At 58.3% G+C, this 14,736-nt stretch overlaps 1 protein-coding gene across 1 annotated transcript; it reads right to left on the bottom strand.

Moving 5' to 3' along the window:
* Positions 1-337: 337 nt before the first annotated feature.
* ARHGEF16 (Rho guanine nucleotide exchange factor 16) lies at positions 338-9,605 on the bottom strand. The gene is made up of 15 exons (XM_068414960.1): positions 9,596-9,605; positions 8,141-8,720; positions 7,433-7,484; positions 6,819-6,988; positions 6,277-6,333; positions 5,619-5,779; positions 5,084-5,236; positions 4,358-4,487; positions 4,101-4,175; positions 2,810-2,902; positions 2,470-2,624; positions 1,897-2,094; positions 1,512-1,585; positions 931-1,032; positions 338-483 (listed from the first exon to the last, which is right to left on the bottom strand). The coding sequence occupies exons 2-15, from the start codon at positions 8,693-8,695 to the stop codon at positions 344-346; spliced, it is 2,115 nt and encodes a 704-aa protein (XP_068271061.1). The 5' UTR covers positions 8,696-8,720; positions 9,596-9,605; the 3' UTR covers positions 338-343.
* Between the last annotated feature and the right edge of the window lie 5,131 nt (positions 9,606-14,736).

Genomic DNA, 14,736 nt, shown 5'->3' with positions numbered 1-14,736 from the left:
TGCTGCCAGCAGGGAAGGGGACGGCAGCAGGGAAGGGGACGGCAGCACGAGCCCCTCCACCGAGCCCAGACCGCAGCCTTGTCAGCTGAGGCCAACACCTCGGCTGCCTCCTGCAGCCTGTGCCAGGTCACAAATACCAGCGTTGGCAGGAGCATGCGGACGCCAGGTCCCACATTAACCGGCTGCTGTCACGGCCGCTACGCAGACCCGTCCTGAGCTGTCATTGCTCAAGACAAACAAGAGTCAAGAAGAAAGGCTCAGCCCTTCTTGCTGTGGGCTCAGCCCGCAGAGGTGAACACCCCCGGAATAAGCCCTGACAGAGGCCCGGTCCCTCGCTGCGAGCCTACACGTCGGTCTCCACCCGCAGCCGCTCCATCCGGCGCACGTTGCACTCCACGGCCGCCCGGCTGGTGATCTGCCGAGCGCAGGCCTGCGGGAACCAGCCCCGCTCGCCATCCCGCAGCCTCTCGCCCCAGCACCAGCCTGGGGGAAGAGCAGAACTGGTCACGCGATGAGGAAGGGCCCCGGGGATGCGCGGGGCGGGAGGGGGCTGCGCCGCTCGCCCTCCCATGGAGGTGCCAGCCAGAGGTGTCCAGGGAAACCTTCCCAGGGGATGAGGTTTCTGATTCACTGCCTGCTCTGGGGCTTATTTCTCTCTCATCTGAGGTCTCTGCTGCTGGCTGCCCATGCACAGCATCACTGGTACCTAATGACCAGTTGCCCATGGCAGTGCCACCTCCACCAGCATCAGGGGGCCCGCTGTCATCTGCTGGGCCACAGCCCCAGCCAGGGACACGCACCCCATCGGTGGCCAGGGCTTGTTGGAAGCCTCTGAAAAATGGCTAAAATTGCGGTTCACTGGGATCACTGAAGCTCTTCCCCCCACCACAGCCTAAGGTAAGCCCTCCCCGGCCACTCGCTGGCACTTACCGTCCTCCCCGCCCAGCACCAGGACCACATCAGCCTGCTGCAGGGAGATCTCGTCCGCCTGCTTAGCCAGGTAGGCACGGGTTATCTCCACTTGGCTCAGGGCTGCAGAGGACAGGGGACAGCAGGGACCGAGTGAGACGGCGCGGCCGGGAGCCAGAGCCTGGCAGGCATGGCCAGCACCCCTGCTCTGCACCCCGGCCTGGCACTGGGCACCCCCCTCCAGCCCAGCCTGGCTGCCCACCCCTCCAGGGCTCCACGGCAAGTCCTGCTCTGCTCGCCTCCTGCCCCTTGTCTCTCCTGCTGCCCCCTCCAAGCCCACGGGCAGGGGAGGCCAAATCTCTTACCGAGAGCCTGAGGCACTCCTGGAATTTCACTGTGCCTCCTAGAAAATGTATTTATGGTTTATGGTGACCGATAACTTAACGGGAGGCAACTCCTAAGGAGCAAGGCACGGTGCCCCGAGTCCTCCTCCCCATCGCCACGCGTCCTCAGCCCCTTCTCCCACGTGAGAACAGGGTAAAAACCCGTGTCTGCAACCGCTGAGCCCCGCACAGCCAGGCCTGCCCCCAGCACGCCGGTACCTCCTTTGGGAGTGGTGTCAGGCTTTGTCCTTTCTCGGTGCATCAGCGCAGTGATCCACCGGGCCCGGTCGCTCCTGGCAGAGGGAAAGCCCGTGTCACACAGAAAGCCCTGGAGACAGCATCTGTGTCGCCGTAGCTGGGAAATTCCCAGCAGGATGGAGGCTTTCAAGACTGGACAAGCATTTGATCAGAGCGTTCAGTGTAAAGGACGCTTCACAAGCGGTCCAAGCTTTGCTTAACTTGGACAGCATCATATGGGGATTACAAGGGAAATTAAGAGAGAAAGAAACAGAGCAAGGGGAGGAGCCCACGCAGGTCCTCCTCAGGGGCATTCCCAGGGCACCAGTTTATCCCACCCTGTGAAATCCCCCCCCAGGCCACTCACAGCGTCTCTGCCGACAGCACGACCTCCTCCCGCCGGCCCTCGCTGTCCTTCTCCATCACCACCCGGAGCAGGTGCCCGTGGGCCGGGCCACCGCTCCCGGGCTTGCCGGGCGGAGGGGAAGGCGGGTCCACGTTCTCCATCTTCTCCACCGTGACCTGGTCCAGCGTGGCGTAGTCCATGACGGTGTAGCTCTCCTCGCTGCGGCACAGACAGGGTCGGCACCTCAGCACGGAGTGATGCCACCGGCATGGACCGAGGTGCCTCAGGGCCCCAGTGGGTGACATTCAGTGGCCATCACCGAGGTGACCGTCATGGCCAGGACATGAGCTGCTGCCCAGGGGTGCGACGCGGCTCTGCGGACCTGCCAGCCACCCACCAACAGCAGCAGGGCCACGGGCTGTGGAGCTGGGCGCTTCCCTCTGACTAAAAAGGGACACTTCAATAATTTTGACCAATAAAGGTCAAAACAGGGAAAATATGGAGAATTTCTTAGGCTACGTGCTGCTTGGGAAACCGAGATATTAACCTCCCTAGTTGTTATGTAGGGAAAGGAAGGGGTGCCCCCAGCCTTACCTCCTCTTCTTGGTTATGATCAGGACGTCGTTGAACAGGAAGAGGTGGCAGAGCCGGCCGGCGCCGCGGCGGAAGATGCCGGCCTCCTCGGAGAGCAGCAGGTAGAGCTCGCCCCGCTTCAGCAGCCAGCGGGAGGCGGAGATCAGCGGGAAAGGCTGGAACGGGGACGGGGAAGGTCTGACTGCCCACCTGCCTCACGAGCAGCGGGCAAAACCAAGTCCTGAACCTGCCTTTGAACGCGCAGGAAGGGTTCCCAGGACAGGCCCGACACGCCTGGGATGGGCCCCTCTAACAGCACACCCCAGAAGAGCTTTTTTCCGCCACCGCCACAAGTCCTCACCTTCTTCTTCCCAAAGTCCAGCTGTTTCTGCAGGGTGTACATCTGCTCTGTCCTCTCCATGGCACGAGCTCCCTCATTGCAGCTCTTCACCAGCTAGAAAAAGACCCACCACCGCAAGGGAAGCGGGGACGGCAAGAGCTGAGCCCAAGTGTCCTCTGCTGCTAGTCAGGGGTTGAGCAGCTGCCCCCTGCCCCGAGCAGCAGGAACAGCCGAGTCCCGACAGAGGGGTCAAGGGAGATTTGGGGAAAGGCAGCTGGAGGTTCTCCTGCCATGAGAGATCTCCAGGAGAGACGGCACCTTTCCTCTGCCTGGAGAGGGACCAAAGTGAAACCGCACCAAGACCGAGCTTCGCCGAGGAGCAACACGAAGAGGAAGGATTGATCACCCGAAGAGAGGAGGTTAAGGCAGGAAGACAGAAGCCTTGAAGCAACATCACCTTCCACCCGGCCCCCCGGCCCCTCGCCTTGTCTCCCCGGAGCAGATGTGCCTCTGCCAGACGTCCCCCCAGCCCAGGGAAGGGTGGTCCCGCGTGGGGCCGTGCATGTTGTTCCCCCGCCGGATGAGCAAGGAGGACAGCCTGCTAAGAGCCAGGCTTCAGGGGGACAAAAGGAAGAGCTGCCACTGCCGCTTTGGTGGCTGTAACCTCCGTGTAACCTTGTGTGAATGACCATGAGATGGGAAAGGAGATGGGGACGAGACAAGGAGCACGAACAGCACATGGCTCACGAGTGCTGCTGCTTCCACGGCTCCTTCCTACACTTCGCTCTTTGCCTTGTTTAATCTCCAAAAACCACAGCAAGGAACTGTCACAGCTCGCTGTCACCTCGAGGGAGGTTTTCACAGAATCAGCTAGGTTAGAAGAGGCCTCTGGGATCATCAAGTCCAACCATTGCCCTGACACCACCATGTCAACTAGACCATGGCACTAAGTGCCATGTCCAGTCTTTAGTTAAACACCTCCAGGGATGGTGACTCCACCACCTTCCTGGGCAGCCTCTTCCAATGCTGTTCTGAGAAGGGACAGCACGAATTGAGAAGATGACACTGAAGGAAAGGACAAAAAAAATGTGCCAAAGAGGAAAGAAAAGATGAGAAGACAAAGGAATAAAAAAGATGAGGTGAAAAGGGGGAGCGAGGGAGAGGATATGTAGAGCCAACAGCTATTGGGAGCAGAGAAATCTCAAGTGAGTCGATGCGGGGAGGGGAGATGCGAGGCCAGATGGGCAGGCTCGGGGCCAGAGCGACGGACGGTGCGCTGGACGGAGGGAAGGAGCTGGCAGCCGGGCCTCACCTTGCTGATGGCCTTCAGAGCTCGGGTGGCAGCTCCGTACGCTGCAGTGCCTGCTTTTGTTTTTTGACAGACAGTCTAGAATTCCAAGATAAGACGCTTTAGTGACATTGCAAGACGGAGACCTGCGCACCGACCGCTCCCCTGGGACTTGAGGATGCGACACGTGCCCGAGCCGTTCCCACGGTCAGCCTGGCAGCGGGGCAGCACTCAGAGCACCCTCAGAGGTGCCTGGCAGTGCCACCGTGTCACTTACTTACATCTAACAGCAGAGGAAGCCGTGTTACTCTCTGCATAGGGAGAATAAGAAATGATATCATTGGCAGGCCTCCACATTCTGGTTTCCTTTCAATTTGTTTCAAGGTTTCTTTAAATAAGGGGTTTGTGGTTCTGGAACAGGACAAGAAAGCTCCATTAGCTCTGTTCTTCAGTTCTCAAGGTTTTCCAGCAGCTGAGAAATGCCGCTGCCTCGGGTGCCCCCCAGAAGCCTGCTGAGCCCCGAGCGCATGGCTGGGGCGGAGAAGGGACCGACCCGTGAGCAGGTGGTGGAAAAGCACCTGGAGATGTGGAGTCCACCAGAAGGCAGATAAAGCTGTAAACGTACCAACAGCGGACACAAACTTGCCCTGTACCGCCGGTATGATCTGGAGCCTCCCCTAACACACCCCAGACGTGTTACTGACCTTGGCAAGACCCATCTGGCTCCAGTATGTGGCAGCATGACCCCCACTTATCCCCGTCCTTCACCCTTCTCACAGCACAACACAAACCATGTCCTAATCACCCGGCACAGACACGCTGAGGTCTGAGCGTTGAACTCTGCTCAGAAAGGAGACAGCTTTCCTTTGGGCAAAGGATGCCACCACAGGCTGAGGGAGCCACGGGAAAGTTGCAGTCCCATCTGCCCCGTCTGCAGCCAGCAGCCCCGTAGCCCAGAGCCCTTGTTAGCAGCCCCTTTGCAAGCCCACAGCCTGAGCCGTACTCACAGCAGCCTCTGAAGTGTCCTCTGCTGGTAGACTTCGTTGGAGCAGTAGCTGACGTAGGGACTGAAGTGGTTCGAGGCGTGTTCTTCCACTATGTCACTGATGTCAGGAATTAGGGGGTTCTCCTGGTGTCGCTTCTCTAGATCTTCAAAGAAGCTAAGGAGAGAATTTCAAACGACCTCACCACATGACCCGTTAGGGCTGGACAAACCGAACAGATAGATGTTTAACAACGTTCCCACTGCAACTTTTCCCCAGTCTTCCCAGAGGAGACAAGGCCCTGGGTCCCTTCTGCACGGGTCCAGCTACAGGGTTACAGACCCTTCAATTAGACATTCAGGTCCTGAGCACATGCGGGGAGCCGGTGCAGCACGTGCAGGGGTACACGAGGCACTAGCGAGAAGGGCAATAGGTGGGATGTCTCTGCACCTTCAACAATCCCAGGGACGGTTGTTTTCACACAGCAAATAAACGGAGCCGCAGAGTCCCCCCTCCCAGCCTGCCTGGTCCCAGCCCCGTGCCGACGGCCCCCACTTGCCTCGTGCTGACCGTCAGGATGTCGCCGACGTTGGAGAAGAGGTGGTGATGCTCCGTCTGGGTCATGGTCTCCTTCAGCGCCTCCGACCTCATGAAGTGGCACACCAGGACGCTCAGGCTGTGCATGTAGGAGTACTCAGAGGTGATGATCTCAAACATTGCCTGGGAAAAGCCGGGCAGTGAAGACACAACAACACACACTGGATCTTTACCAACTGAGCCAGGCAGGGCATTAAAACCTGCTGTATCTTATTTACATTTGGTTGGCACGAAGCCACTGGAAATGACTTTGCTCCAACAGAACAGGTTTCCCCTGTACCATCTCGTGCGTTGCCTGACCCACACCAGTAACTTCAGCGTGTTTTAGTGCACTCAGGCACTAATACACCACAGCACTAAGATGTTTTCCCATCCAGCAGCTATTTCCCATCAGCACCCGAAGGAGCTGCCAGCTGCCCCGCCAAGACACGCGGGTGAGCCCTCCCACCACTGCCCAGTCCCAGGGCTGCTGGAAGCAGTGGCACCACAAACCCCGTATGCAGGAACCGGACCCCAGGCTGAGCCCAGCCCTGCTCAGAGCCGACCCCACGCGAGGGCTCGGCCACGCGTGTCCCCGCTGCGGCCCCACTCACATCCCGCTCCCGGGGGGCTTCGCTCACCTCCTGCCGCTTGCGCTCCTCGGGGGATATCCTGGGCAGGATGCCCGCGTCCAGCACCTGCGGGAGAGAGCCCGGGACTCGCAGCCGCCCTGGCCGCCAACCGACGGTCCTTGCACGCCATCTAGTGCGGTCCGGGGCTCTGCCCGGCCCCGCCAGCCGCCCGCTGCACCAGTGCCCACCGCAGCACCATCATCCCCGCCGCGCTCAGCTGATGCTGCTCCACGGGAGCAGATTATTCTCCCCACGGGCCCGGTACCCAGCGGGAGCACCCTCCTCCCCCCTGTCTGCGGGTGAACCTCTCCAAGCACGCCCGCAGCAGCTCCGTCGGCACCCGGACACCCTGACTGCGTGTCCCAGCCCGGGCTGGACAGCCCCAGAACATCCCACTGCAAAGACTGATACTGCAGAATTACCCGCTCACGGTTTGTTTGGCAGCTCAGAGAGCTTTGAAAATACACGCAGCTGTGCTGCAATGTGGCACAGGCGCAGGAGCAGCTCATGGCACGGGCCTTCGGGACCCTCGGGCTGGCTGCTGCCCCTACCTCCGGGAGCTGGCTCCAGGTCACCTGCGCTGGGCGATAGCTCTGCACCACGATAGCGGCATCCGGAGGGGACGGCTCTTCTGGGATGGATTCCTCCAGCAAATCCTCATCTGACTCATGGCTGACAGAGTTCAGCCCTCTCTCACGGATTTCCTGATACAGCCGGGGCTCTGCGGAGGAAGAGGCAGGAGGTCAGCGAAGCCTCTCCCAGCTGCGGCCCACTGGCTTCCCTTCCCGCCACCGCCTCACCCAAGAGCCCTGCCACGAGCGCCGGCACCTCCCCGCTGGGGCAGGACTTTGCACAGCCCCAGTGACCCCGCGGCTCCCGCTCCCCGCAGCCTCCCCCAGCCAGCGCCGCTCTCCGTGTTTGCCCAGGGCAAGCCAAGCTGGGAGCGCTCCAGCCGCGAGCAGGGCAGCAGCCCGAGCCCCAGCACACCCGGGGAGTGGGACAGCGGGGCCGCAGCCCTCCTCTTGCAGGTGGGGAAACTGAGGCCAAAGCAATGGCCCCGGCCCGGGACCAGCAGCAGCAGCACACGTGGCAAAGGGGCTTCTCGGGGTTCGCTTCGCTGAGAAGTGCCCAGTGCCCTGCGAGGCAGGGGGGAAGCGGCACTCACGGTCCTTGAACGAGCCACCGCGCTTCTGCACCCGCCTCCGCCCAAAGGTTCTCTGCAAGAGGAAGAAGAGGAGCACACGCTGCAGTTACCGCATTCCTGTGGCCCTGGGAAACATTTGGCTCCTTCAGGAAAGGGGAGAAGTTACTTGTGTGGCCATTCAGCAAATACCACCCCGTTCTTCCAGCCTGATTTTTGTCTGAGCTTGTTTGCCTCACCAAAGTGACTCAGCTCTCACCTCGCGTTATCGGGGTCACGATCTAAACCATTCTGTGGTTACGCCGCTGCCTTTCGCATCGATCTGTCTCGCACCTGGACTTTGCCTGCACTGGAGTCTCCTTCCCCCCAGCCCTGCTTCACCCATGTTTGTGTACAACCAACCGCCACCTCGGAGCCACACACCCGGCCAACCCCACCCTGCAAACACACCCGCAGCACCAGCGGGAGCCCCGGAGCAGCCAGTTACACTCCCCACAAGAGCCATGTCAGCTCTTGCCGGGCTCTCCAGGGACACGCAGCACCCGCTGCTGACACACAGCCTTCCCAAGGCCCAGGTCACGTCACCAGGCTCCACAAGCCCTGCCAGCTCCACGCCGGGCTCACGCAGCTCTGTCACCCACAGGAGTTGCAGCAAAGAGGCTCTGCAGATCCCCTGGCAGCAGCTCGATCCCCGCCCGAGAGCAATGGGGTGACAGCGGGTGCCAAACCCACCTTGTTCCTGCCAGGGCTGCGGGCAGGCAGGGCGCTGCCCTCCTCCGACACGGGCTTCAGCGAGGGGACGGCGTTCGCCGGCTCCGGCTCCGCGCCCAGGCCCTTCATGGCCGCGCGGTAGGACATGTTCCTCAGGTTGCGCTTGAGGGTCCCCCCACCGTCATCCTCCACCTCCGCCTCCAGGGAGAGGCTGGGGACGGACGCCCGCTTCGGGTCAGGGCTCAGGGGCTCCCGGCTCGACCCAGCTGCCCCGAAGCTCTGGTGCCGGGAGGGGCTGTTCTTGGTCTTGGTGGAGACGGCCAAGCTTTTGGGGATCAGCTGCTGCGTTCCCACCTTCAGCGCGGCCGGGCTGTCCGTGCTGAGGACGATGCGGCGGGGCTCGGCCGCGGTGGGAGAGCCCATCGCCGAGGGCGAGGCGGCGTCGGGCACCGTGGCAAAGCTGAGCTTCCCAGGGGGGGAGGTCGGGCTGGGGGGCTCCGGCCGCATGGGGTGGCACCGGTACTCCAGGAGAAAGGTCTTGTCATCCACAGAGCTGCCAGGGGAGCTCCGAGACATGGCGGCGGCACAGGGAACCGGAGAGCTGCGTGAGACAGACAGACAGATGGAAGGACTCTTCCCAGTAAGGCAGAGGACATTCACGCCTCGCCATGGCCAGCGTACGGAGACCCTCGGGGCAGCACAGGGCCCAGGCTCCGCTGTGCCGGGTGCCACACGCAGGCAGAGCACACACAGACACACCCGTGATGCTCTTGCCACCCACCCGCCTCTCTCAGGGCCACCTGGGGCGCAGGGGCCGGGCCAGTGGCTCCTAAAGCCTACGTCTGCCTTCGGGCAGAGTGGGGCAGGATGCGGCCCGGTGCTGGGGAGCAGCCAGGCCATGCAGCAGGCACCAGGCAGGCTTGCACCTGAGCGAGCGGCCTGGCACACCTCCCAGCCCCACTTCTCCTCTGCCACAGCTCCATGTACCCTCCCAATCCCCTTCGGGGACCGGGGTGCCGCCAGCCTGAGCCCCCAGGACCAGCCTTTACCTGCCCGGCAGGCGCCTCACCGTGAGCCCCGTGCTCCCAAACCTTGTGCCTGCCCCGAACCCCTCCAGGAGCGGCTCCACACCTGCCCCAGCCCCTGCAGCTCCTCCTCCGACCCCCCCCAGGTGCCACTGGAGGAGGCTGGGCCGCCACGCACCGCCTGAACCCCCAGCGCTGGTCCGGGGTGCGCAGGGACACGCCACGCCGAGACCCCCTCCGCACCGCGACCCCCCCACCCGCACCGCAGCTCCGGTGCTTCCCACCCGCGGCCGGAGCGGGTGTGCGGGGCGGGGGGGGGCTGCTCTGCGGGACACGGCCCCCGGGACACGCACACGGACCCTGGCACCGGCACCTCCGCCCCCGCCCAGGGCACCCGCACAAAGACCCCCGGGAGCGCCGGGACAGGGCGGGCCGAGCCCCGGCTACTCACCACAGCCGCCCGCGCCCGCTCCGCGGAAGAGGCGGATCCTGCCGGGGCAGCGCGGGGGGCAGCGCGGGGGGCAGCGCGGCTCGGGGCGGAGCCGGCCCGGTCCGGCCCGGTCTGGGACTCCGCCCCCCGCGACCACCCGGCGCTGCTGCCCCGGGGCTCCGGCCCCGGTCCCTCCCCGGGGCCCCCGCTCCAGAGGCGGCCGGTCCCGCCGCAGCGTCCCGGCCCCGCAGCGCCCGCACCTGGGAGCGCAGCGGGGCGGCACCGGGGCGGGGCCAGACCGGGCCGGCCCCCCCCGCCCGGGGTCTCGCTTAGGGCCGGTTCGAGGCTCCCGGGGCGCTCCGGCTCCCTGCAGACGCCGGCAGCCGGTGCCCCAGAGCTCTGCTCCCCTCCTGCGCGCCGTCCCGGCCTCCGTCTCTACCCAACAGGAACGAAGAACGGGCTAAAATTAACTAAAAATTATTTTTTGCCGCTCCTTGACAGTCAGGGACTGTTTCTCACTCGAGGCCGTGCCAGGCTGCCGCAGCAGCTCACACCTGCGGTGGCCAGACGTGACCCCAGGCTGCCGCCCCTCCAGGTGCACAGAACACCCGTGTCGGACGCTGCGGGGCCACACGCTCACTGCCGGGAGCTGCAGCTGCGGGGTGAGCGGACCCAAGGGTCAGGCTGTTGACTCAGCTGCCCAGTAAGGCCAGGCTCAACAGTGCTCTGTGTATTTACTGGGAACAGATTTTTTCCTTGACCTTCTCTTCTGCCCCTCACTCGGATTTTTCCCCCCCCTCCTAGAAATGGAGCCTTTTTCTCTGTGGTTTATGGCGAATCTCAAGTGCTTTCTGGATGACAAAGTCCGCTTGTCAGCGACAGTCTTTTAAAAGACTCTGCTCTCTCCTCTCCCAGGCCTGCCTGACAATCGCTCTATTATCAGAGCTTTCTTATCCGGTAGATTTTTTTCCTTCCCCTCCAGGGCTAATAAGGAGAAAGGTTGCCAGCCGTCACCGAGAGGCAGAGGGTTTCCACTCAAGAGTTCAGCGCAGACTGAACCCCTCACATGGCAAACTCCAGGGAAGGGCCATTATGCTGTACGTAGGATGCCATCATTTGATCACAATGAATGACTTTTTGAAGCGGAGACCATTCATCGGTTCTGTAATGCGCGTTGTTAGCTCAAAGACCCTGCTTTCAAGTCATTTTTGCTCCTGGGGCCCCTGCTGAAACTATCACTAGATAGTTCGCTAACTGAAAGGAAATATTCTTGACATTTTTCGGCAGCTCGCTAATGCTCTGCCCTAACCCGTCCCCCCTCCCCAGAACGCTCCCGCTCTTCCCCACGCGGGACGTGGGCACCGTCCCTCTGCACCTCGGCACCAAGGAGGGCGTCGATTATTTCATTTTCCAAAGCTACAAACCGAGCACATAAAATACCAGACAACACAGTTACCAGTTCTTCCAAGATAAAAAAGCTCACGGGGCCGTTGCTTATAAAAGCACACAGGTTTATTGCATATCAATCTCATGTATAAATTCATTGTAGCATTGGAAAGATTACATTTGGTATACATTCCTATTCTACAGCATTAACCTCAAAATCAGCTTTTTCTATTCATTATTTTAAAGGAATTTCTCTACACAAGTACATTTGTCTTTTATCACAAGCATCAAAATGAAATTTTGTAAAATCGCTTTTTAATTATTTTCTACACTTCATATCTTTTATTTCATTATGCTCCCAACAAAGCGATTTCATATTAATTAATAACTGCCAACACTTTTTTTTTTTTCTCTTCCTTGGCAGTTCAAGGCTTCTAGCCTCAGACGCAAAATCTAATCACATATACAATAAGTGCATCTACGGAATTTTTTTCTTTTTAATAAAAATTTCACAAACAGACACAATAATGACTGCTAAACACAAGTCATGCACAGTTTACTTATAAACATAACAGAAGCAATATACAATCAAGAATGATATGGAACAAGCACCATCCTCTTTCTCAATGTTTTTTAAACATTATATGAAAACCAGACATTTACAATTGATTTAAAAAAACACTATACAGTCCTAAAGGAAAAAAAAAAAAACGAAACTAAATCATATCTGTATTGTAACAATGGGAAAAGGAATGACATAGGATGCACAGATTTATGATTCTTGCAAGCACAATATATATATGTTTTAAATTACATCTTCTGCAGGCTGGAAATTACATCAGGGCAAAACATCTCTTGCTTCGAAGAGCAACGAGAACGTAAAATACATTGAGAATTACTTTCAGAATTACTTTGTTCACATGTGAATTGCACATTTGGAACTCAAAGCTGCCTTTTTTTTTCTTTTTCATTCTTTTTTTTTTTTCCAAAGTGGTAATAAGAATTAATGACAGAAGAAAGAGAAAAAATAATCTTGGAATCATTCAGTAACATCTTAATCACAGTATCACTCAACACTACAGAGAAGTTCCATGGCTTTGTGAGAACACTACTGACCACCGGCCGGGAGCGGAGGGTTTTGCCCTGATGTTGCCAGCGCTGGCCCGAGCGGACGCGTCGCTCCTGCCCGGTCCCCGGCGGGCAGGGACGGGCAGGGACGGGCAGGCTCCCCCCGCGCCGCTCCCCTGCCCCGCCACACACACACACACAGTACAGCACGTAAGATCCAATGTCAGTCAGTAGATCGAGATGGGCCGAGGGGAGGGGGCTCACAATCCAGTGCTTTGATGCTTAGAGTCACACACGTTCACGTCGTTGTGCAAGTGCTTTTCGAAACGCTTCGTATGAAGTGAAAAAGAAGCCGTTTTTTTTTTTTTCAAGAATGTCTATTGAAAGTCTAAGTGCTGATGAGGGAGAAATCGAAAGCTTCCGCGAGACAGAAACCAAGCATCGTGTTTTGTCCCGGGTCGCGGCTGGGCAAACCCGGCTCGTGTGCTGCCAAGCGGGCGAGAGGAAGGGAAAGCACCTCCATCACCCTGTCTTCTCCTCCCTAACCAGGCAGACAGCTCTGTCTGTGGGCACGGCCACATTCAGGAGGAGCCAGGACCCTCCTCAGGGCACCTTCCCTTCAGCAGCGCCGAGCAGCCGGCGGCTCCCAACCTTATCTGGTGACACAAACCATTCACAGGGCTCCTCTCCTCCTTGCTGTTGGGGCAACGTGGCTACGAGATGTGAAAACGCTTTTAATAAATAGATGCTACACAAATATTCTCGGTTTAAATCACACCTCCAGCGGTGCCCTGGCTTTCCAACAAGCAGGAGGCCACACGCCGATCCCTGCAACCCAACCTTGCTCATCGCATGGGCTCCCGAGCACAGCGTGTCGGTGGCACGGGGTGGCCTCGAGCCCCACGGCTCATGGAAGCCCAGGGCCCCAGCCCTGTCCCACCGCCGCTGGCAGAACCCTCCTCGCCACACGCGCCTCTCGGGAAACATCCTTCTGTCTACAACAGCAAATCAGAAACTCAGCATCTGCTACGAGTTGCAACACGTTTCAAGTGCAATGGAATGAAAGCTACAGGATAACACAGAGGTTCCGTGAGGCGTTCTGTTTATCTTAACCGTGGAAAAATTGAAATGTGTAATCAGTGCTAAATTAGAGGAGTCGGAAGATCCTACAACAGAGACACTAGCTAGAGAGAAGTGGGAAGGAAACTGAATTAGGAAATATGAAAAGAAAAAAAAAATCATTTCATGATTTTAAAAACTAGGTTTTTAATGTCCTTAATCCCTGGCCAGATTGTACCTCCCTGTCCCAGCAGCCCGGACCAGCCCTGCCAGGGACACAGCGACTGCGCGAGCTCAGGCGGAGCCCGGAGCTGCTGAAGAACCAACGCGACAGGAGGGCTGAGAGCCCGACGGGCACATCAACACCCCAAACGAATCCCCACACTAATATCTGCATTTCTCAGGACTTGGCCCACGTTTTGGAGAGCAGCTCAGGGCTGCCCCTTCGGCCGCTCCCTTACCTCCTCGTGCCGAGGAGCGCGACGCCGACCTCTTCAAAGATTGCTTCAACGATGAACAAAACATCGGCTCAGAGCGCACAAACGCTGACAATTACCCACAGCTCTTGTCCCAATGCGGCAGGCAGCGCTGAGGTCCCTACCAGAAGGGTGCTCGGACATAAGGGTGACCCCAAGCAGGTGCCAGGAGGCCCAGAGCTGCAGCTTGGCTTCCCGACCAGCCAAGGACATAAATAAAACCTTCGTGCAACGCGACGGTCACTTCAAGGCAAAGGGACCGAAGCAGCTGATTGTCTGGAGAAGCGGCAGCGAGACCAGCAGGAGCCATCAGGGGCATTTGGCACGTGGACAAACTCTTCCTACTCCCTGCTTAGCAATCATACAACACACAACCTTAATTACACAATTTTGGTCCTTCACTACATACTTATATTAACATTATTTCCTCACAATAATGATATCTAATGCAAAAAATACTGTTAAGGAAGAAATAAAATAAGAAAAGAATTAGCAAAAACTTACAAGTTATATACAGATTAAAATAAATTCCATCAGGAAAAGAAACAATTCTTTTTATTATTTTCTGTTGGCCCCTGTGGGAATAATTTAAAGGCCAAGCGCCTGGGCAGGGCTGTACTGCAGCAGCAGCAGAGGCAGATGCGCTGGGCCCGTCCCATCGCAGAGCCTGGTGCCTTTGGACATCCTCAGCTCTCGAGCTCCGCTCACCCACCAGCTTTGTGCAAATATATGAAGCAGTTCGGGTTGTGCTGACTGTTGGTCTCAGACCCTTGTGCACTTTCACAGGGTGTTGTAGAAAACCAAAAAGGAAGGATAAATTTTCTTGGAAAAATACGCTGACGCTGCTAATTTACCTTTTGTCCCTCCTGTACCAAAGCTACCCTAGATGCTTTCCTCTGTGGACAGCCTGGGGCTCCCGGCTACCTAAAAACAGCCTCACGTGTGCTCTGGGGTGGGAATTGCAAAGGTATCGCTCCTAACACCAGCACTAAAATATGCTGAAATCAATACGCTGAAACCTCACCTGCGTAGCCGATGTTACCCTTCACAAGGTGTATTTGCTTTCCTGACTGCTCTGTAGTGCAGCTTTACCTGCAAAATCACTGCTCCAACAGCAGACTGTAACTGCAATGGAGAACAGCATCAACATCAGTGTTTCTGGAGCGTGCTTTG

Source organism: Nyctibius grandis, chromosome 17 (assembly GCF_013368605.1).
Source record: "Nyctibius grandis isolate bNycGra1 chromosome 17, bNycGra1.pri, whole genome shotgun sequence".
Lineage (NCBI taxonomy): Eukaryota > Metazoa > Chordata > Aves > Nyctibiiformes > Nyctibiidae > Nyctibius > Nyctibius grandis.
Note: the sequence above shows the minus strand (reverse complement) of the source record. Positions and strands in the feature narration are given on the sequence as shown.